At 48.0% G+C, this 21244-nt stretch overlaps 1 protein-coding gene across 5 annotated transcripts in view; it reads left to right on the top strand.

Moving 5' to 3' along the window:
* tns1b (tensin 1b) overlaps positions 1-21244 on the top strand; it is a 392135-nt gene that overhangs the window by 52403 nt on the left and 318488 nt on the right. For 3 of the 5 annotated variants that reach the window (XM_063051466.1, XM_063051470.1, XM_063051471.1), the window contains exon 3: positions 19608-19645. In XM_063051466.1, the coding sequence (XP_062907536.1) occupies positions 19608-19645 (38 nt within the window). Of the gene's footprint in view, positions 1-19368; positions 19508-19607; positions 19646-21244 lie in introns of those variants that run through there. The other 2 variants (XM_063051474.1, XM_063051473.1) reach the window with 1 other exon arrangement.

Genomic DNA, 21244 nt, shown 5'->3' with positions numbered 1-21244 from the left:
CCCTTCTTTAGTTCTTTTCTGGTTTCTTTATAATCCTCACGTGCTCCGTTTGATCCCAACTTCTGAAACTTTACATACTTCTCCTTTTTCTCCTTGACTAAATTCATCACCTCTCTGGACGTCCAAGGTTTTCTCATCTTTCCAACTAACAGGAACATAGCTTTCCTGTACTCTGTACAATTGATCTTTAAGCATCCTCCACAGACCCAGTGTGGACTTGCCAGAAAAGATGTGTTCCCAATTACCTCCTCTTAGCTCCTGCCTCACACTCTCATAATTTGCCCTGCTCCAATTTTAAACTCTCCCACAAGTACCTTATCTACAGAATTCCTGAAAGTTAAGGTGTTGTGGTCACTCTTCCCCAACTGTTCACCCACTGAAAGGTCAGTCAGCTGGCCAGACTGATTACCCAACACCAGGTCCAGTACATCCCCTCCTCTCGTCGCACCATCTGCTTATTGAATGAAGAAACCTTCTGGATACACTTAACAAATTCTGCCCCATCCAAACCCCTTACAGCAAGAAGGTCTCAGTTTATATTAGGCAAGTTCAAATCTCCCATGACAACAACCCTATTATCTTACACATTTCCTTAATCTGATTACATATCTGTTCCTGAATCTGCCGGTGGCTACTGGGGGATCTGTAGTACAATCCCATGCACCCTCCCTGTTCCTGAGTCCTACCCAAATGGACTCAGTGTCTGACCCCTCCATATTGTCTCCCCGAGTGCAGATGTGATATTGACCCTGATTCGTAGTGAAACATCCACCTCCCCACCAACCCTGACTCTTTTACCACTTGCTCTATTCTTTCTAAAACTTCAAAAACCTGGTACATTAATCACCCATTCCTGCCCCTCCCTCAACCAAGTTTCAGTAATGGCCACAACATCGTAGTTCCATGTACAGATCCATGCTCGAAGTTCATTAGTCTTACCCATAATACTCCTAGCATTAAAATATTAACATTTCAAACTACCCGGCCCATCATACCTGTAATTTCAATTTTGCCTTTCAATACTTTCCCTGACATCTACCTTCTGGTCTGATCCTTCACTTACTGACCTGGGGTTCCAGTTGCCAGCCCCTTGTGCAACTAGTTTAAACTCTCCCAAGTAGCGTCAGCAAACCTCCAGGCTAGGATGTTGGTTCCCCTCCAGTTCAGGTGCAACCCGCCCCTCTTAAACAGGTCACCCCTTCCCCAGAAAAGGTTCCAGTGATCCAAGAACCTGAAACCCTGTCCCCTGCACCATCTCCCCAGCCACTTACTCATCCTATTCCTGCCTGCGCTCGCCCGTGGCACTGGGAGTAATCCGGAGATTACAACCTTGGAGGTCCTTCTCTCCAGCCCCTTTCCTAACTCTACACTCACAGCGTACAACCTCTTCCGCTCTTCTGCCAATGTCATTGGTGCCAATATGCACCGCGACCTCTGGCTGTTTACCTTCCTTCTTGAGGATATCCTGCAGCTGCACGGATATATCCTGAACTGTAGCATCCAGGAGGCAACACGCCGTCCTACTGACAGAATTTCCTTTCTGTCTCCTAACTATCGAGTTCCCTATAACTACCATACTGTCCGACTTTACCTCTCCCTGTTTGGGCTCAGAGCTGGTCACAGTGCCAACAGCCTGGCTGCTGCCATGATCTGATGGGTCATCCTATATCCAAAGGGATATACTTGCTGCTGAAGGGAATGGCCACAGGGGAACCCTGCACTGACTTCTTTCTCCCCTAACATCTCCTGTTGGTCACCCATCTACTGTCCAAAGCCTGCACTCTGGGTGTGACCACTCTTCAAAGGTCTCATCTATAATACCTGCGGCCTCCCGAATGATCCTGAGTGCATCCAATTCCAGCTCCAACTGCTTGGCACTGTCAGTCAGGCGTTGAGGTTGGGTGTGTTTCCCGCAGATACAGTTATCAGTGAAACTGTCATCGATCCTGCATTCCCATATCTGACAGCAGGAGCATTCCATCTTGGCTACTCTGTTCTAAAAGAGGTAAAGGCTTGCCTCTTCTTAACCGTGCCTCCGCCTGTTCATGTCGAAGCCCGTTGAGCCAAAGCCTCGCGCTCTATCATGGGCGCACTCCAACAATAGCTGCATCACCCGAGCCTACCCCCCTTTTATTTGCAGCTGAAGTTCGGCTTCTGACGCTGACGTTTTCCACACCTGTGCAGCCCGAAAAGACTGGTTTTGGCCCAACCTGCTCCTTTTATCCTCTCTCTCCCAACTTCCACAGGGCTCTGACACCGATACTCACACTCCCAGCCCCTGAGCTGCCAAAAGAAAAAAAGAACCTTGGATTCAAACACTGGAATCCAGAACTGGCTTCTCTCTTTCTCCTTTGTTGAAGAAGCGAGACACATTGATTGTTTTTCAATCTCTGGTACCTTCCCAGAGTTTTGCAAGCTATGGAAATTTCAGCCGAAGGAACCAGTGTCTCTGCAGCCAACTCTGTGCAGTCCACCAGCCACTGAGTCTCGCCAACATGTCATCTGCTGTAATTGGGACTTCTATAAGTTGTATATTAAAACCTAGAGTCACAGAGTCATGGGGAACCAAGGTCGATCTTTGGAAGCCCCAAATCTGCCTTTGCTTCCTTTACCCGTTGTTCACAGAAACTTTCCCCGTTCGTTTTTGGACAACATGCAAACTTTCTCTCGATATTTTTGCATCTCCCTGTTTTATGAGCTGGCAGCACGAGAACATAGTGGCTAACAGAACATTTTACAGTGCCAGTGACCTGGGTTAACTCCTGCCACTCGCTGTAAGGAACTTGTATGTTTACCGTGTGGGTTTCCTCTGGGTGCTCTGGCTTCCTCCCACATTCCAAAGATGCACGTCTCAGTAGGCTAATCAGTCACATGGGCGCAACTGGGGGCAGGGCGCCTTCTCATTCCCAAAAGGGTCTGTTACCATGCCAAATAAAATAAAATGTAAGATGGTCGTAGCCTCCAATGAAACAACTTCTGAAAATCACCGTTTAGAATAATAGTGTTGCATGTACTAGTTGGGCCACAGGACCTTTTGCTGTGCTGTAGTGTTCTATGACTTGATGACTCGATGAGTCTAGATTCTGCTGAGGGATCTGAAAGCTTACCAGACCTCTGGCTAAAAGCTGGGCCTTTGAATAACTGATGGTAAATAAAATCGTTTTCCTACGGTGGAAATGTCAAATCAGCAGCATCATTTTCAAGGAGTGGTGTCTCAGGAAGGCGGTGTCTATCATTAAGGACCCAGGATGTGCCCTCTTCTCATGGTTACTGTCAGGGAGGAGGTACAGAAGCCTAGAGGCAGACACTCAGTGATTCAGGAACAGCTTCTTCCCCTCTGTCATCGGATTCCTGAATGGACATTGAACCCATGAACACCACCTCACCACTTTTTTTATTTGTCTTTGCACTGCTTATTTAACTATTTAATAGACACATACATATATAATCAGTGTAATTCAGTTTTTCTGTATTTATCATGCATTTCATTGTGTACTGCTGCCACAAAGTTGACAAATTTTATGCCATATGCCGGTGATATTAAACCTGATTCTGATTCTGACCCACAATGTTGTACTGAAACGTCAACCCATTCTAAGATCAATCTAAACCTTCCCTCTCACACAACCCTCCATTTTCTATCATTCATGCGCCTATCTAAGTCTCTTAAATGTCCCTGTTGTATCTGCCTCCACCACCACCCCCGGCGGTGTGTTCCAAGCACACTCCATGCTCTGTGACATCTCCCCCATACTTTCATCAAAACACCTTAAAATTATGTCCCTCATATTAGCCATTTCCACCCTGGGAAAAGGTCTCTGGCTGTCTACTCGATCTATACCTCTTGTACACCTCTATCAAGCCGCCTCTCATCCTCCCTTGTCAACTTTTATCCCCTTTCACACCGAAGAGAAAAGGCCTATCTCACTCAATCTATCCTGATAAGATGTGCTCTCTAATCCAGGCAGCATCCTGGTAAACCTGCTCTGCACCCTCTCGAGAGCTTCCACATCCTTCAACCAGAATGGAACACAATACTCCAAGTGAGGCCTAGTCAAGCTTTTATAGACATTGCCTCACAGCTCTTGAACTCAATCCTGCAGCTAATAGAGGCCAGCACACCATAAGCTTTCTTAACTACCCTTCCAAAGTGTACTGCTTCGCACTTTTCTGGGTTGAACTCCATCTGCCACTTCTCAGCCCAGCTCTGCATCCTATCAATATCCCATTGTAACCGATGACAACGTTCCACACCATCCACAACTCCACCAACCTTTGTGTTATCTGCAAACTTACTCACCCGCCCTTCCACTTCCTCATCCAAGTCACTTATGAAAATCACAAACAGCAGGGGTCCCAGAACAGATCTGGAATTCCACTGGTCACCAACTTTCAGACGGAGTACACTCCATATAGTACCCCTCTCCACACTCTGAGTATTCTAATCCTGAATCCACACAGCCATGCCTCCTGATTTTCTAAATGAGCCAACTGTGGGGAACTCTTATCAATTGCCTTACTAAAATCCATATACACCACATCCAGTGCTCTACCTTCATCACTGCGCTTTGTCACATGCTCAAAGAATTCAATCAGGCTCAGGAGGCATGACCTGTCCCTCAGAAAGCCATGCTGACTATCCCTAATCAGACTATGTTTCTCCAAATGCTTTTAAATCCTGTCTGGAAGAATCCTCTCCAGTAGTTTCCCTTTCACTGACGTAAGACTTACTGGTCTATAATTCCCAAGATTATCTCTCCTGGACAATGGAATAACATTTGCCGCCCTCCAGCCTTCTGATACTAATGGCTAGTGAAGCCTTTTCCTTGACGGTACCCACCAAGGATTTTCTCATTCCCCATCCTAGCTCCTGTTTTTCCATGCCGCAGCCCTTTCCTGGCTACCTCGTAACTCTCTACAGCCCTGTCCGATCCTTGCTTCCTAGAGCTTAGGTAAACTTCTTTCCTCCTCTTGACTAGATCTTCTACTTCTCTTGTCAGCCACAGTTCCTTCACCTTTCCCTGCCTCAATTGGACAAACCTTTCCGGAGCCCCCAGCCAAGCGCTCCCTAAACATCCTCCACATTTCCAAAGTGTATTTCCAGAGTACATCCGTTCCCAATTTGTGCTCCCAAGTTCCTGCATAATTCCCTCTCCTTCAGGTAAATACTCCCCCACACCCTCTGCTCCTGTCCCTGTCCAAGACTATGGTCAAGACTGGCCCACCAAGACGCTCACTCACCGAGAGATCTGAAACCTGACCAGGTTCATTGCTAGTGCCAGATCCAGTATGGCCTCTCCTCTTGGCCAGACTACATATTGTTTCTCTGCTGTGATGCTCTATGACTCTCCGATTTAGAGACGACCCTGTTGGATAGCATGGACTAGTTGGGCTGAAGAGCCTGTTCCAGAGCTGTATAACTCTATGAGTGCGGGATCTGCTTTCCAGTAGATGAAGGTGAACACACTGAGTGCCAGATCATCTTAGTAGAGGCTGGCTGTGGCCCTGACTGGGAGGTGGAGTCTGGCCCCCACCGCACTCCCCCACGTTACTATCCTGATGGAGAGACAGTGACCCTACTGTGAGTTGCAGTAATGTTTACACTCAAGGACTTGTGAGCTGTGAAAACTTAGTGTGTGGCCACTGTCCCTTGGCCTTCTGGGTTCATGGAAAGTCAGGGCGTCTTGGTTCCCTGTTCATGCGTAACCCTCTCGGCTGGTTTAATAATCAGTCACGTATTGTGGACAGGAATGGTTACCCTGTCCCGTAAGTGTGCTCGCCTGGTTCAGAGTAATTAGTAACTCTCTGTTACTAATGATTGAACCAGGAATGAACCTTCAGTTACTCTCGTTGTGGAGGGTGTCTGACTCCGGGATTGGCCTGTCACAGAGAAGGCCCGGAGGCCTGGTGCTTGGCTCCTCCACAACACGAGACTGGGTGGTCCTGACACCCGAGGGTGAGAGTCTGTGAGTCTGGGGTCAAGGACTGGAGGCCTGGAGGCAGCCTGACCTGGAGTTGGAGGCCTGCCTACGTGTGAGAGCAGGTGAGAGGTTGGGAAAGGAACTAGTTTCATGTTGTTGCTTCGTTCTGCTGAACATTTTGGGCACGCTGTGCGGGCTGCCCCCAGCGCATCCTTAGGCTGTGTTGGTTGTTAAAGCTAACAACGAATTTCACTGAATGTTTTGATGTACATGTGATCAATAAATGAACCTGATTCTGAATTTCTTCAGCAAACATCCCCATCCAACCTTCTCGCCACACGTCACTGCTCTGACATTTCACCAAATGCTTTCCAGAACTGCAGGTATTGCAGCTCCCCGCACAACACTCGGCCCATTGGCTAAACCGCTTCTTGGAAACAAACACTAGCTTGCAACAGGAACAGAGCCTTCAGCCCCCAAGGCCTGTACTGAACACAAGGTCCCATTAAACAAAATCTCTTCAGCCTGTCAGTTTTATTTGTCACGCATACATTAAAATGTGATTTGCGTCAAGGTAAACCAGCGCGGGTCGTGCTGGGGGCAGCCCGCGAGCATCGCCGCGGTTCCACATCTGTATGTCTTTGGGATGTGAGAGGGAACAGGAGCTCCCAGAGGAAAGCCACATGATCTTGCGGAGGGGCATATTGACTCCTTACAGACAAGCTCCAATGGGTGGTAGCTGGCGCTGTAAGATGACTGCGCTAACCACTACTCTACTGTGGTGTCCCGCTATTCCCTCCTTTCCCGGTACATTCCTGTGCCTGGCCAACAGCCTCATTATAGGTCTGCATCCACCGTCACTCCTGGCAGCCCGTCCCAGATACCCACCACCCTCTCCATATAAAACACATCTTCTTAACCTCCCCCCGCTGTAAATGCATATCCTCTAACATTTTAGCCTAGCTCTTCCCTCCTACATAGCCCTCCATTTTTCTATCATCCACACGCCTCTCTAAGAGTCTGTTTAATATCACTAATATATCTGCCTCTACCATCACCCACCACTCTGTGTAGAAAATCCTGTCTCTCACTTATCCCTCCTGCAACCACCTTAGAAATATGCCCCCTTGTATTAGCCATTTCCACCCTGGGAAAAAGGCTGTCCACTCTATCTATGCCTCTCATAATCTTATAAACCCCTACCAAGTCATCTCTCATTCTCCTTTGCTCCAGAGAGAACAGTCTCGGTGTGTCCAATCTCTCCTTATAGCTCAAACCCTCGAATCCAGGCAGCATCCTGATGGATCTCTTCTGCACCCTCTCCAAAGCCCCCGTACCCTTCCTGCAATGAGGCCAGAGTAGCACACAACTCTCCGTGTGCAGCCTAACGAGATTTCCACGTGGCCGCAACATGACTCCCTGATTCTATGCCCCGTCCAGCATGCTGTTTGCCTTCTTCACCCATTCTCCTTAGAGCCCAAGGCTCCTCTGTTCATCCCCACTGTACAGTCCTGCGGTGATTTACAGTGCCAGTGATGATTGATCTTTGACTCAATTCTCGCCACCCTCTGCACGGAGTTTGTACCTTCTCCCCGGGACCATGTGGGTCTCCTCCCACAGTCCAATGATATGTGGGTTCGGCTTACTGAGTTGTGGGCATGCTATGTTGGTAGCAGAAGTGTGGCTACATTTGCAGGCTGCCCCCAGCACAATCCCTGCTGATTTGATGTGATGCAAGTGACCCATTTATCTAAGAGTCTCTTAAATATCCCGAATGTACCTGCCTCTACCACCATGCCTGACAGCGTGTTCCACACACCCACCGCTCTCTGTGTTAAAAACCTATGTTCATCCTATACACTTTCCTCCAATCATCAGATTATGCCCCCTCACATTAACCGTTTCCACCCTAGGAGGAAGTCTCTGGCTGTCCTCTTATCATCTTATCACCTCTGTCAAGTCACCTGTTGATAAGATGAATGGCAAGAGCAGCACTTCCTGCCCTTGCCGGGGTAACTGCCAGGACAAGGATCAGGAGGGAGGGATGAATGAATGGACAAGGGAATCATGGGGGGGGGGGGAGAGAGGGAGAGAGAGATCCCTGTAGAAAGGTGCTAGCTCACTCAAGCTTTAGAGTTAATGGCTGCACTTGTCTAAGACAGTGGAAGATGTTCTCTCTCACACCTGAGCATAAGGAGAAGGTAAATTGTATTATTATTAGTTTTATTGATTTATTTCTGAGATCTGGGCATCACTGGCAACTCTAGCATTTATAATTGTTCCTGAGGAGGTGGGGTTGAGACACTTTCCAGAATCACGTCAGTCCTTCTGGTAAAGGTTGTCCCATGGTGCCTTTGGGGAGGGGTTTCAGGGTTTAGACCCAGTTACGATGAAGGAACTGTGATAGATTTTCACGTTGGGACGGCGCGTGACTGGGAGGGGAAGCTGCGGGTGGTGGTGATGCCCTGCTCCTGCGACGTTATGTTGAAGCTCTACGAGATGTTAGTGAGTGCACGGTTGGGGTATTGAGTGCAGTTGTGGTACAGGAAAGATATCAATAAGATTGAAAACAAGTGATTCTGCAGATGCTGAGATCCAGAGTAACAGGCACAAGATGCTAGAGAAACAACAGGTCAGGCAGCATCTATGAAGAGGAATAAACAGTCAACGTTCTGGCTTCAGGACTGGAAAGAAAGGGGGAAGAAGCCAGAATGAGAAGCTGGGAGGAGAGGAAGGAGTACAAGCTGACAGGTGATAAACGAAGCCAAGTGAAGTGGATGAGTTGGAGGGGGGGATAAAGTAAGAAGCTGGGGGGGGTGATAGGTGGAAAAGGCAAAGGGCTGAAGAAGTAGAAGTCTGATTGGAGAGGAAAGTGGACTATGGACGGAAAGGAAAGAGAAAGGGCACCAGGGGCGGGTGATAGACAGGTGAGGAGAAGGGAAGGGATGTGAGGGAAGAATTACTCCTCCACTCCGAGAGTGGTAGAAGAGGACGCCATGGACCGACATGTTGGAATGGGACTGGGGATAAGAATTAACTGGTTGGTCACTGGGAAATCCAGCTTGTTGCAGATGGAGCAAAGGTGCTCGACAAAGCGGCCCCTCCACCTGTGTCAGGTCTCACCAATGTTCAAGTGAAGTGTGGCCTTGCATGGAAGAACAGTTTGGGGCCCTAAATGGAGGGGCGGAAGCAGGCGAACGGCAAGAGCAGACTTCTGCTTGGATGGAGATCAGCAGGGAGGGACGAATGGACAAGGGAATCGGGGAGAGAGAGAGAGATCCCTGCAGGGAGCAGAGCGTAGGGGGAAAGTAAAGATGTGTTCAGTGTTGAAAATGATCAAAGTTGCGAAGAATGAAGAGAAATCTCGTGGGTGATGAATGAGAACAAGGGGAATTCTACCCCTGTTAAGAGGGTGGGAAGATGGGGTGAGCACAGATGTTGGGGAACTGGACGAGATGCGGGCGAGGGGAACATCAATGGTGGAGGAAGGCAAACCCTGCTCTTTGAAGAAGGGGAACATCTCTGACGTGCTGGAATGGAAAACCTCAGCCTGGGAACAGATGTGGCAGAGATGAGGGAACTGAGAGAAGGGAATGGCATTTTTACAGGAGACAGTGTGGGAAGACAGTTGTGTCGGTAGACAGTGTTCCCTACAGACAGTGCGCTCTGCAGTCACAGTGTGCCAGTGGTGGAGGGAGGGAGTGGGTAGTGGGGTGGATGGGGTGCCGGGTAACAAACTGCTTCATGCTGAACATTGAAGGTCCCCTGAGCCCTGGCATCACTTTATACCTTAGCCAATGTCATTCGGGTCCATATAGGAACGATACCTCATATTCCATCTGGGTAGCCTCTAACCCGATGGCATGAACAGCCATTTCTCCGACTTCAGGAAATTTCTAATCCCCTCCCCTTTCTCACATTTTCCATTCCCAATCCTGGATCCCCCCCTCACCCCTTCTCTTCTCCATACCTGCCCATCATCTCCCTCCGGGTCCCCTCCTTCCCTTTCTCCCATGAGCCACCCTCCTCTCCTATCAGATTCCTTCTTCTTCAGCTCTTCCACCTATCAGTGCCCAGCTTCTGACTTCATCCTCCCTCCCCCACACACCCACCATCTTCTTCAGGCCTGATGAAGGATCTCTGCCCGAACCATTGACTGTTTTAAGAATTACTATTATTAGTAATTTATAATTTATTTATTTTAGTTAGAGATAGAGCACGGTAACAGGCCCCTCTGGCCCAGCAGGCCTGTGTTGCCTAACTACACCATGTGACCTATTCGCCTATTAACCTGTACATCTTTGGAATGTGGGAGGAAACCGTGGTACCCGGAGGAAACCCACACGGTAACGGGAAGAACGTACAAACTCCTTACAGACAGTGGCGGGAGTTGAACCCAGGTTGTTGGCACTATAATACCATTTGTTAACCGTTACACCACCATGCTGCCTGACCTGCCAGACTCCTCCGGCATTTTGAGCGTGCTACCCTATTGCTGTTTATGTGGTCTTGCTGGGCACGAGTTGGTCCAGCAATTTCTTACATCGTAACCACTGCAGTCCAAATGTTATGCAGTCATGGAGCATTGGCCCGAGGGTGGCAGGGTAGGGAAGTGGTTAACGTAGTGCTTTCACAACATTGGCTGTAAGATCGGGGTTCGATTTCTGCTGCTCTCTGTAAGGGGTTTGTTCGGAGTTCTCTTCGTGACTACATGGGTTTTCTCCGGGTGCTCCAGTTTCCTCCCACATTCTAAAGACGTATGGGCTAGGGTTAGTAAGTTGTGGGCGTGCTAGGTTAGATCCAGAAACATGGTGATACTTGAGGCTGCCCCCAGTATGTCTTCGGACTGTGTTGGTCAGTGATGCAGACCATGCTTTTCATTGTATGTTCAATGTACAGCAAAGCTCAAAGTAAATTAATGATCAAAGTACATATCTGTCATCATATACCATCCTAAGATTCATTTTCTTGCAGGCATTCACAATAACTGCAAAGAAACACATCTAACAAAGACAGACAAACAACAAAAAGACAACAATTTGGTCAAATACAAAAAGAAAAACTGAATAATAATAAATCAGTAATAAATAATGCTGAGAGCATGAGTTGTGGAGTCCTTGAAAGTGAGTCCCTAGGTTGTGGAATCAGTTCAGTGTTGAGGTGAGTGAAGTTATCCACACTGGTTCAGGAGCCTGATGGTTGTAGGGTAACAACTGTTCCTGAACCTGCTGCTGTGGGACCTTTGGCTCCTGTACCTCCTCCTCAATGGCAGCAGCGAGAAGAGAGCACGGCCTGGATGGTGGTTGTCTTTGATGATGGATGCTGTCTTCTTGTGTTAGCATTACTGGTAGATGTACTCAATGGCGGGGAGGGCTTTACCTGTGATGGACGGGGCTGTATCCACTACTTTTTGTGAGCTTTCCTGTTCAAGGGCATTGGTGTTTGGGGAGAAGGCAGGAACGGGGTACTGATTGTGGATGATCAGCCATGATCACAGTGATTGGCGGTGCTGGCTTGAAGGGCTGAATGGCCTACTCCTGCACCTATTGTCTATTGCCTGTTGTTCCTATACCAGCCCATGGTTTAACCAGTCAGGATACTCTCCACTGTGAATCTATAGAAGTTTTCAATGACGTGCTGAATCTGTGCAGACGTGTAAGAAAGCAGGGGTGCTGCCTCGCTTTCTATGAGATGGACCTGGGGCAGACCCTCCGAAATGATGACGCTGAGGAATGTTGAATTGCCGATCCTCCTCACCTCTGAGGAAGATTGGCTCATGGTCCTCCGGTTTCATCCTCCTGTAGTCAATAATCAGCATGTGTGACAAATACAGCTAATCATTCGGGAAAAGTGACCAAGCCTTCCATCCGAGCTCAAGTCAACTCCCCACATTTGGCCAGTTCTCTCTAAACCTTTCCTACTCGTGTACCTGTTCAACTACCTTCTCAAGATTCACAACTCACATTTTATTTTTCTTAATTATTTGTTTGCAATGCAAGAAGAGTTATAATGGTATACAATTTCAATATTTCAGTTTTTTAAGATTCAAGGTTGTTTAATGTCATTTCCTGTACACAAGTGTAAAGGAGAGCACAATAATTGTTACCGCAGATCTGCGGCAGCACAGGAATGTCTGAACATGAGATGGTTGGTAAGCTATGATAAAGTAGTTAGTGGGAGGAGGTGTTGATCAGCTTTACTACTTGGGGAAAGGAACTGGTTTTGAGTCTGGCATGGATGCTGTGTAGCCACCTCTCTGATGGGAGTGGGACAAACAGGCTGGGCGAGATCCTTTATGGTGTTTCTGGCTTTTTTCCAGCACCTTTCTGTATACGTGTCCTTGACGGCCAGTGATGTATTGGGTAGTTTTGACTGTCTGCTGTAGAGCCCTCCTGTCTGCCACAGTCCAGTTTCCGTACCAAGCCGTGATACAGCCTGTCAGGCTGTAGAACGAGGTGAGCATAGATGTGCATAGTGCATCTCTCTTCAGCTTCCTCCGAAAGTAGGAGTGCTGGTTTGAATGTCATTAATGTGTCTGTCTCACTCAGTTCCCTTCATAGCTCGTTCCATATACCCACCACCCTGTGGGTGAACGTGTGCCATTGCTTGATCAGCCCAGCCCGGCTGATGTTGCTGAGAATCTTCGACCAGGTCTCATAAGTTCTGGGTGAGTTCCACCCTCACCTGAAGTCACCAGAGGGTGATTCTGCCCCATCATAGGCCAGCGCCCCCCCCCCGACCCTTGTCCGTTAGCTGGTAGGTCTGGGCAGTGAAAGGTGTTCAAGTGTGGGAAGAGTAGGGTAAGATAGGGCTCCGCCCATTCCTTCTCCCACGTTCACCAAGTCCATGTGCATTTCAGATTCATTTATTTAGATTAGATTAGATTATGAGAACACTCAGTCCTCTTTTATTGTCATTTAGAAATGCATACATGCATTAAGAAATGATACAATGTTTCTCCGCAGTGATATTACAGAAAACAGGACAAACCAAAGACTAACACTGACAGAACCACATAATTATAACATATAGTTAGAGCAGTGCAAAGCAATACCATAATTTGATGAAGAACAAACCATGGGCACGGTAAATAAAGTCTCAAAGTCCCCGAGTCGATCAACTCCCGAGTCCCGGATAGCAGGCAGCAAAAAAGAGGATGCTGTCCAAGTTGCATGCCATCTTGGACAATGTCTCCCATCCACTACATAATGTACTGGGTGGGCACAGGAGTACATTCAGCCAGAGACTCATTCCACCGAGATGCAACACAGAACGTCATAGGAAGTCATTCCTGCCTGTGGCCATCAAACTTTACAACTCCTCCCTTGGAGGGTCAGACACCCTGAGCCAATAGGCTGGTCCTGGACATATTTCCTGGCATAATTTACATATTACTATTTAACTATTTATGGTTTTATTACTATTTAATTATTTATGGTGCAGCTGTAACGAAAACCAATTTCCCCCGGGATCAATAAAGTATGACTATGACTATGACTATGACTAAAAGGGAGAAACTCCCTGCCATAAACCTCCAGGCACCATCAACTTGCCGATGCCTTGGAAGCAGCCGACCACAGCCGACACTGAGTCCATCCATCAGAAAATTTTGAGCTTCCGACCAGACTCTCCGACACAGCCTCCCGAGCGCCATCCTCTGCTGAGCGCCTTCAACCTCACCCCGGCCGCTGAAACACGCAAAGCCAAGGATTTCGGGGCTTTCTGCTCCGGAGATTCCGGTTACCACACAGTAACAGCGGCAGCGAAGCGGGCATTTCAGAAGTTTTCCAGATGTTCCTCCGTACTCTCACGTCCGTCTCCGTCAATTCAGGATTGTGCACGGTCCCCTACTTGACGGATAACAGATATTCACCACCGGAGTGGCCGCGCGCACTGCCGTCACGCTGCCATCTTCTCCTCCTCCTTCTTTATCAAACGTACAAGGAAACATACGGAGAAATGTGCAGTTTGTGCTAACACCAACACACCCTAAGGACGTGCTTGAGTTGCCACACACTCCAGCACAAACACAGCACGCCCACAATGTCCAGCAGAACAACACAGAACACGACAAGCAACCAAACAACAGCAAAACCACACACGGAATGCCTCAATAACTCAGCAAGTCAGGCAGCATCTAGGGAGGGGAATAAACGATTGATGCGTCAGGCCTACACCCTTTATCATGACTCTTCAGGAGCAAGTGAGGCCATTCGGCCCACTGAGTTAATACAATCACGGCTCACCATCCAAATTCAGTCCATGTTCCAAACTGGTAAAATGGTTTCATTATTGTCAGGTGCACTGAGATACAGTGAAAAGCTTGTCTTGCAGACTCTTCATACAGACACAGTGCGCTGACGTAGAACAAGGTAAAGCAATAACAATGCAGAATAAAGTGTAGCAGCTACAGAGAAGGTACAGTGCAGGCAGACAGTAAGGTACAAGGCCAGAATGAGGTAGGTTGTGAGGTCAAGATCCATGTTATTGCACTTGGGAACCACTTCAGAGTCTGATAACAGTGGGGTAGCAGCTGTCTTTTAGCCTGGTGGTATGTACTTTTGTATCTCCTGCCTGGTGGGAAGGAAGGAGGACAGAATGTCCAAGGTGGACAGGGTCTTTGATTAGGTTGGCTACTTTACTGAGGCTGTGTAAACACAAGATACTCTGCAGATGCTGGGGTCAAAGCAACACGCCCAACACGCTGGAGGAACTCGGCAGGTCGGGCAGCATCCATGGAAACGAACAGTCAACGTTTCAGGCCGAGTCCTGACGAAGGATCTCGGCCCAAAGCGTTGACTGTTCATTTCCACGGATGCTGCCCAACCTGCCGAGTTCCTCCAGCGTGTGGTGCGTGTTACTGAGGCTGCGAGAGTCCATGGAGTGGAGGCTGATTTCAGCCACGTGCTGAGCTGTGTCCAAGACTCTGCAGTTTCTTGCTGTCCCAGGCAGGGCTGTTGCCACACAACTGGCGACTTTCCCTCTCAATAACCCTCGATCTTTCTGCCCCTAACACCAATGTCAATTTCCTTGTATAGGTTTCACACATCGGCTTGGATGACTATCACAGGGTCCCCTCTCCCTCAGTGCTCTCTGACTGAAGATGCAAGCCTCTGGAATGGAAAATTTTCAAATTCAAGTTTATGGTCATCTGACTGTGCATACTGTGTATACAACCAAACAAAACAACCTTCCTCCGGACCACAGTGCAACAACAAAACACATATCACACACAGAACATAAAACAGAATACTACCACAAATAAGTTAATGAAATAAAATTCAAAATGCATGCAGTGTGCAGCACAGGTGAACAGTAAACAGTAAATATCAAACAGCTCGCTATCCCAGTGATGTGACCTCGGTGGTGACAAGGTCTCCCAGCCTGGGGGAAGAAGCTGTTAGCCAGACTGACTGTCCTAGTCCTGATGCTTCTGTATCTTCTTCCTGATGGTAGTGGGTCAAAGAGATTGTGGGATGTGTTGTAGGGATTCTCAGTAATGCTTTGGGCCCCTTTATCTGCAACGTTCCTGGTGAACATCACAAATAGTGGGGAGGGAGACTCCAGTGATCCTCTTGGCAGTTTTTAGTTTCCTCGGTAGGGTCTTGTACTCTGATGTCTTGCAGTTCCCATACCACGCAGCCAGTACAGTGAAACTTGTCACTTGTGTCAATAACAAACACAGTCTGGGGATCTGATGGGGGCAGCCTGCAAGTGTCACCATGTTTCTAGTGACAACATAACATTGCAAACTCTTATTCACTTATGAACAGACCACGAACCCATGAATGCTGCTTCTTTGTCTGTTCTCTTTTTGTACTGCTAATATTTTATATACTGTATATATATATATATATAGAGTTGTCTGACTCTACATATAGTAGGGAATCAGCTATTCTGGATTGGGTGTTATGCAATGTGCAATGAAACAGAATTGATTAGAGAGCTTAAGGTAAAGGAACCGTTATGAGTCAGTGATCATAATATAATAATTCACCCTGCAACTTGAGAGGAAGAAGATAAAGTCAGATGTATCAGTATTACAGTGGAGTAAAGGGAACTACAGAGGCATGAGAGAGGAGCTGGCTAAAGTTGATTGGAAGAGGACGCTGACAGGGATGACAGCAGAACAGCAATGGCTGGAACTTCTGGGAGCAATTCAGAAGGCGCAGGATTGATACAAAACGAAGAAGAAGAAGTATTTTAAAGGCAGGATGATGCAACGGTGGCGGACAGGGGAAGTCAAAGGCCAACATAAAAGCCAAACAGAGGGCATATAGTAGAGCAAAATTTGGTGGGAAGCTTTTAAAAACCAACAGAAGGCAACTGAAGGAAGTCATAAAGAAGGAAAAGATGAAAGGTTAGTTAGCCAATACTACTAAAGAGGATACTAAAAGTTTCTTCAGATATACAAAGCATAAAAGGGAGGCGGGACTGCTAGAAAATGATGCTGGGGAGGTAGTAATGGGGGACAAAGAAAAGACGGATGAACTGAATAAGTATTTTGCATCAGCCTTCTCTGTGGAATACACAAGCAGAATGCCAGAAGTTCCAGAGTTCCAAGGGAAGAATTGGGTGAAGTTGTTGTTATTAGTGAGAAGGTGCTTGGGAAACTAAAAGGTCTGAGGGTAGATAAATCATCTGCACCAGATGGTCTATACACTAAGGTCCTGAAAGACGTGGCTGAAGGCATTAGTAATGATCTTTCAAGAATCAATAAATTCTGGCATGGTTCCGGTGGACTGGAAAATTGAAAAAATGTCACTCCACTTTTCAAAAAGGAAGAGAGGCAGAAGAAAAGAAATTATACGCCAATTAGTCTGACTTTAGTGGTTGAGAAAATGTTGGAGTTGATTTTTAAGGACGTGGTTTTGGGGTACTCGTTGGCACAGGATAAAATAGGCCAAATTCAACATGGTTTCCCTAGGGGAAAATCTTGTCTGACTAATTTGTTGGAATTCTTTGAAAGAGATACCAAGCAGGATATTCAAAGGAGAAATGGTGAATGTTGTGTTTGATTTTTCAGAAGGCCTTTGACAAGGTGCCACACATGAGTTGCTAAACAAGTTAGGAGCCCATGGTATTACAGGAAAGATACTAGCATTGATAGAGCATTGGCTGACTGGCAAGAGGCAAAGAATGGGAATAAAGGGAAACTTTTTTGGTTGATGCTGGTGACTAGTGGTGTTCCACAGGGGTCTGTGTTGAGATTGATTATTTTTACATCATATGTTAATAATTTGGGTGACAGAATTGATGGCTTTGTGGTTAATTGTAGGATGATACGTAGACAGGTGGAGGGGCAGGTAGTGTTGAGGACACAGGCAGGCTGCAGAAAGACTTAGAGAGATTAGGAGAATGGGCAAGGAAGTGGCAGATGCAATAGAGCATCAAGAAGTGTATGGTCATGCACTTTGGTAGAAGAAATAAAAGCATAGACTATTTTTTTAAGGAGAGAAATATTCAAAAATCCGAGGTGCAAAGGGGCTCAGGAGACCTCGTGCAGGATTCCCTGGAGGTTAATTTGCAGGTTGAGTTGGTGGTGAGGAAGGGAAATGCAATGTAGGCAGAATATAAAAGCAAGGATGTGATGTTGAGGCTTTATAAGGCACCAATGAGGCCTCATTTGGAGTATTGTGACCAGTTTTGGGCCTTTTAGGCCCCTTATCTAAAAAAGATGTGCTGACATTGGGAAGGGTTCAGAGGAGGTTCACGAGAACGATTCTGCGATTGAAAGGCTTGCCTTTTGAGGAGTGTTTGATGGCTCTGGGCCTGCACACACTGGAATTCAGAAGAATGAGGGGGGATCTCATTGAATCCTATCAAATGTTGGAAGTCCTCAATAGAGTGGATGTGGAGAGGATGTTCCCTACAGAGGGCAAGTCTAACTCCAGAGGACACAGCCTCAGAATAGAGGGAGATCCATTTACAACAGAGATGAGGAGGAATTTCTTTAGCCAGAGAATGGTGAATCTATGGATTTCATTGCCACAGGTGGCTGAGGAGGCCAAATCACTGGGTATATTTAAGGCAGAGGTTGATAGATTCTCGATTGGTCAGGGCATGAAGGGATACGGGGAGAAGGCAGGAGATTCCGCTGAGAGGGAAATGGATCAGCATGATGGAATCGCAGAGCAGACTCGATGGGCCAAATGGCCTAATTCTGCTCCTATATCTTATGGTCTTATATTTCTTATTGTAATTTTTATGTACTGCTGCCACAAATCAACAAATGTCACCACATATATCAGTGATAATAAACTTGATTTTGATTCTAACCTGTCTTTGGAATGTGGGAGGAAACCAGAGTACCTGGGGAAAGCCCTGCACTGACAGGAAGAACATGCAAACTCCTTACAGACGACGCTGGGACCTGAATCCTGAACACTGGTGCTGTAAAACACTGCACTGGCTGGTATGCCACTGTGCCAGCGACCCCGCCCCCCCACTGAAAGTCTGCGAGGGAGAGGGGACTGAGCCAGCGTAATAGGCAATAGATGTTGCAGATTATTCTGATGTTCAACTTTGGCCCTCTGATACCCCTACCTGCCACCTCCCTTCCTCACTCCTGTCACTTCCTTCACTGGACCATCCTGCCCCCATGGTATTGGTCTCCCACTCCGAAACTAGTGGTGAGACAGATCACCCGCACCAGCCTGCCCACCGTTGCCGGCATTTATACGGAAAGTTGCAGGGAAAAAGTAAGCCAGCAATATCATGAAGGATGCCCCTCATCCTGCTGACGGACTGTTTGTCCCACTGCCATCAGGGAGGAGGCTACGCAGCATCCACAACAGGACCACCAGACTCAAAAACAGCTACTTCCCCCAAGCAGTAAGGCTGATCAACGCCTCCACCCACTAACCCACCCCTCCACACCCCCCACCATCGCTACATCCACATCTAGTGTCATTTCATATACATAAATCTGTACATCACGGAAATATATAATTGTGGGTTACAGGATTGCTTTTATATGTATATTTATTGTGCTTTTTTATTCTGTTCATTGTGGTTATTTTATGCTGCTTTGAATCGATAATTAACAATCATTTCATTCTCTTTACACTCCTGTACTGAAAAATGACAATAAGCAATATTGGATCTCCGCCCGAAATGCCGACTCTTTATTCCTCTCCATAGATGCTGCCTGACCTGCTGAGTTCCTCCAGCGTTGTGTGTGTGTGTGTGTGTGTGTGTGTGTGTGTGTGTGTGTGTTGCTCTGGATTTCCAGCATCTGCAGAATCTCTTGTGTTTCGGATTCCAGACTCTCTCTCTCTCTCTCTCTCTCTCTTCCTCTCTCTTTCCTCCTAAAAATATTCAGCGCCCGAGGCTACACTCTCCCAAAATTGCCTTCCTCGTGGCCGCGCAGAGGGTTAAACGTTGCTGCTACAGGCGGGGAGACCACATCCACTCCGTGGCGTACCTGTGGAAGAAGGTGCTGGCGGCTTGCCAGCGTGTCGAGCCTCGCAGGGTCCTGGCAGCTTGAGCAAGGAGTCTGACTTTACCAGTACTGTACTTCTGTTTTGTTGCGTGTGTGATCGGGAGTGCGCGCAGAGAGATAGTGGATCTCGCAGGACTCTGAGGTTAGTCTGATGTGTCGTCTCTTTAAGTAGGTGAGGCGTTTTTTTTTAAAGGATCTTCGTGAATTCCTCTAATGTTTCCTTTCTGTCTTCCTCCCTCTAGTTTGCAAACTGACATGTCACAAGAAATGCGAGCGAAAGGTAAGTCTTTTTTCTTCCTGCGGTATTTTGTGATCGTGTTCTTCCTTGACAGCGCGGAGGGGCATCATGAGGGGGGAGAGGGGGTGTCTGTTGTGTTGCAGACTGTTTGGAGAGGTCGTGCTGGGCCTGGGTTCCCCTTCTCTCCCTCCGATCGTGGCGATAATCACATCAGCTCGCACGGAGTAACCGCGCCGCTCCCCGTACTCGCGGCACAGAGGCAGAAAGCACCGAAAACTCATGGAGTCTCCGTCCGGCTACAAAGGGTAGGGGGAGAGGCTTCGCTCCCGCAGAACCCCGCCCGCAGCCGAGACCCGGACGCGCGGAGGATGTGGCGGAGAGCTGAGGTTCGGGCAGGGTTAAAGCGGCTGTTTGGCGTACCTGAAGCTGGGCGGTAATCTGACCCAGGCTGACCAGTGGTGGCAGGTCACGCGTTGGGAGGCGGTGGGGGACTGAATCGGGGTAGGTAGCGGGATCTGGCTTGGATTGGCTGGAAGTTGGAGAACTGAAGTGGGAGGGGGAAGAAACAGTCTTTAGCATCTAAGGAGTGGATAAGCTTTGCTTTAAGGTGTGTGAGCTGACAGTTGGGTCAGAGGACGGCGGCCTATCTCACACAGACCCCACTTCTGTATTCAGCAACGGGGTCCGGGGTTCGGCGCTTTCTGCTGGGTTCTGCGGGTCCGGGGGTGCCGGAGTGTGTTCCCCGCTTCCCGACGGGCTCCGAGCTTGGCGCTGTTTTGACTTCTGCACCGTGTTACCGTGTTCCCTGATCTGTTGTGGCCTGGGGGGGGGGGTGGGCAGTCGCACGTTATAGATTCTGTCGGTGCTGGAACACACGCAAAATGCAGGAGGAACTCAGCAGGTCAGGCAGCATCTATGCAGGGGAATAAACAGTCGACGTTTCAGTAACAGAATGCAGAATAAATCTTGTCCACAAAAGGCGGGATCTTGGCTGTCCGTTCATTTCTCCCATTCCCATCCCGACACTGCCCCACTGCGTAACGATGAGGCCACTCTCCGGCTGGAAGTAGAATATTAACTATTCCGTCTGGGTAGCCTCCAACCTGATGGCTGTCATGGTCTGGTCCGTGAAGTCCAAATTCCGGTTCATGGTCCAGTCCGTCGATTCCTTATTCTGAGTTTCCTGTTTTCCCTTGTTCCATTGGGTGCCTTAATTGAGGCACATGATTCTCGTTTTGGGCTGGCACATAAATATCTCTCAAACCAAGGATTCCCTGCTGGACTGTTCCCTTCCCCTTCCTTCTGAAGCCTTGCCTGCATCCTTGTCAAGTTCAACTGCTGGAGTGAGACTGGAGCCTTGCCACACCAAGATAAGGAACTATCGTTGAGTTTGGAACTATCTCCTTGTGTCCCCATGTTAGTGTTCATGTCAAAGAAGAGTCCCAGTCCTAGGTCCTGTTCCCAAGGAGGGGTCCTGACTCTGTGTAAAGCCCCAGCCCTAAGTCCTGTTCCCAAGGAGGGGTCCCAGCTCTGTGACCTGTGTTCCTGTGTTCCAAGTTCCAGGCGCCATGTTCCAGTCCTGTCCAAGTCAAGGCTTCGTGTTCTCATCCAGTCCGGGAGTCCCTCGGCAGTTTACCTTGG

Source organism: Mobula hypostoma, chromosome 6, assembly GCF_963921235.1.
Source record: "Mobula hypostoma chromosome 6, sMobHyp1.1, whole genome shotgun sequence".
Lineage (NCBI taxonomy): Eukaryota > Metazoa > Chordata > Chondrichthyes > Myliobatiformes > Myliobatidae > Mobula > Mobula hypostoma.
Note: the sequence above shows the minus strand (reverse complement) of the source record. Positions and strands in the feature narration are given on the sequence as shown.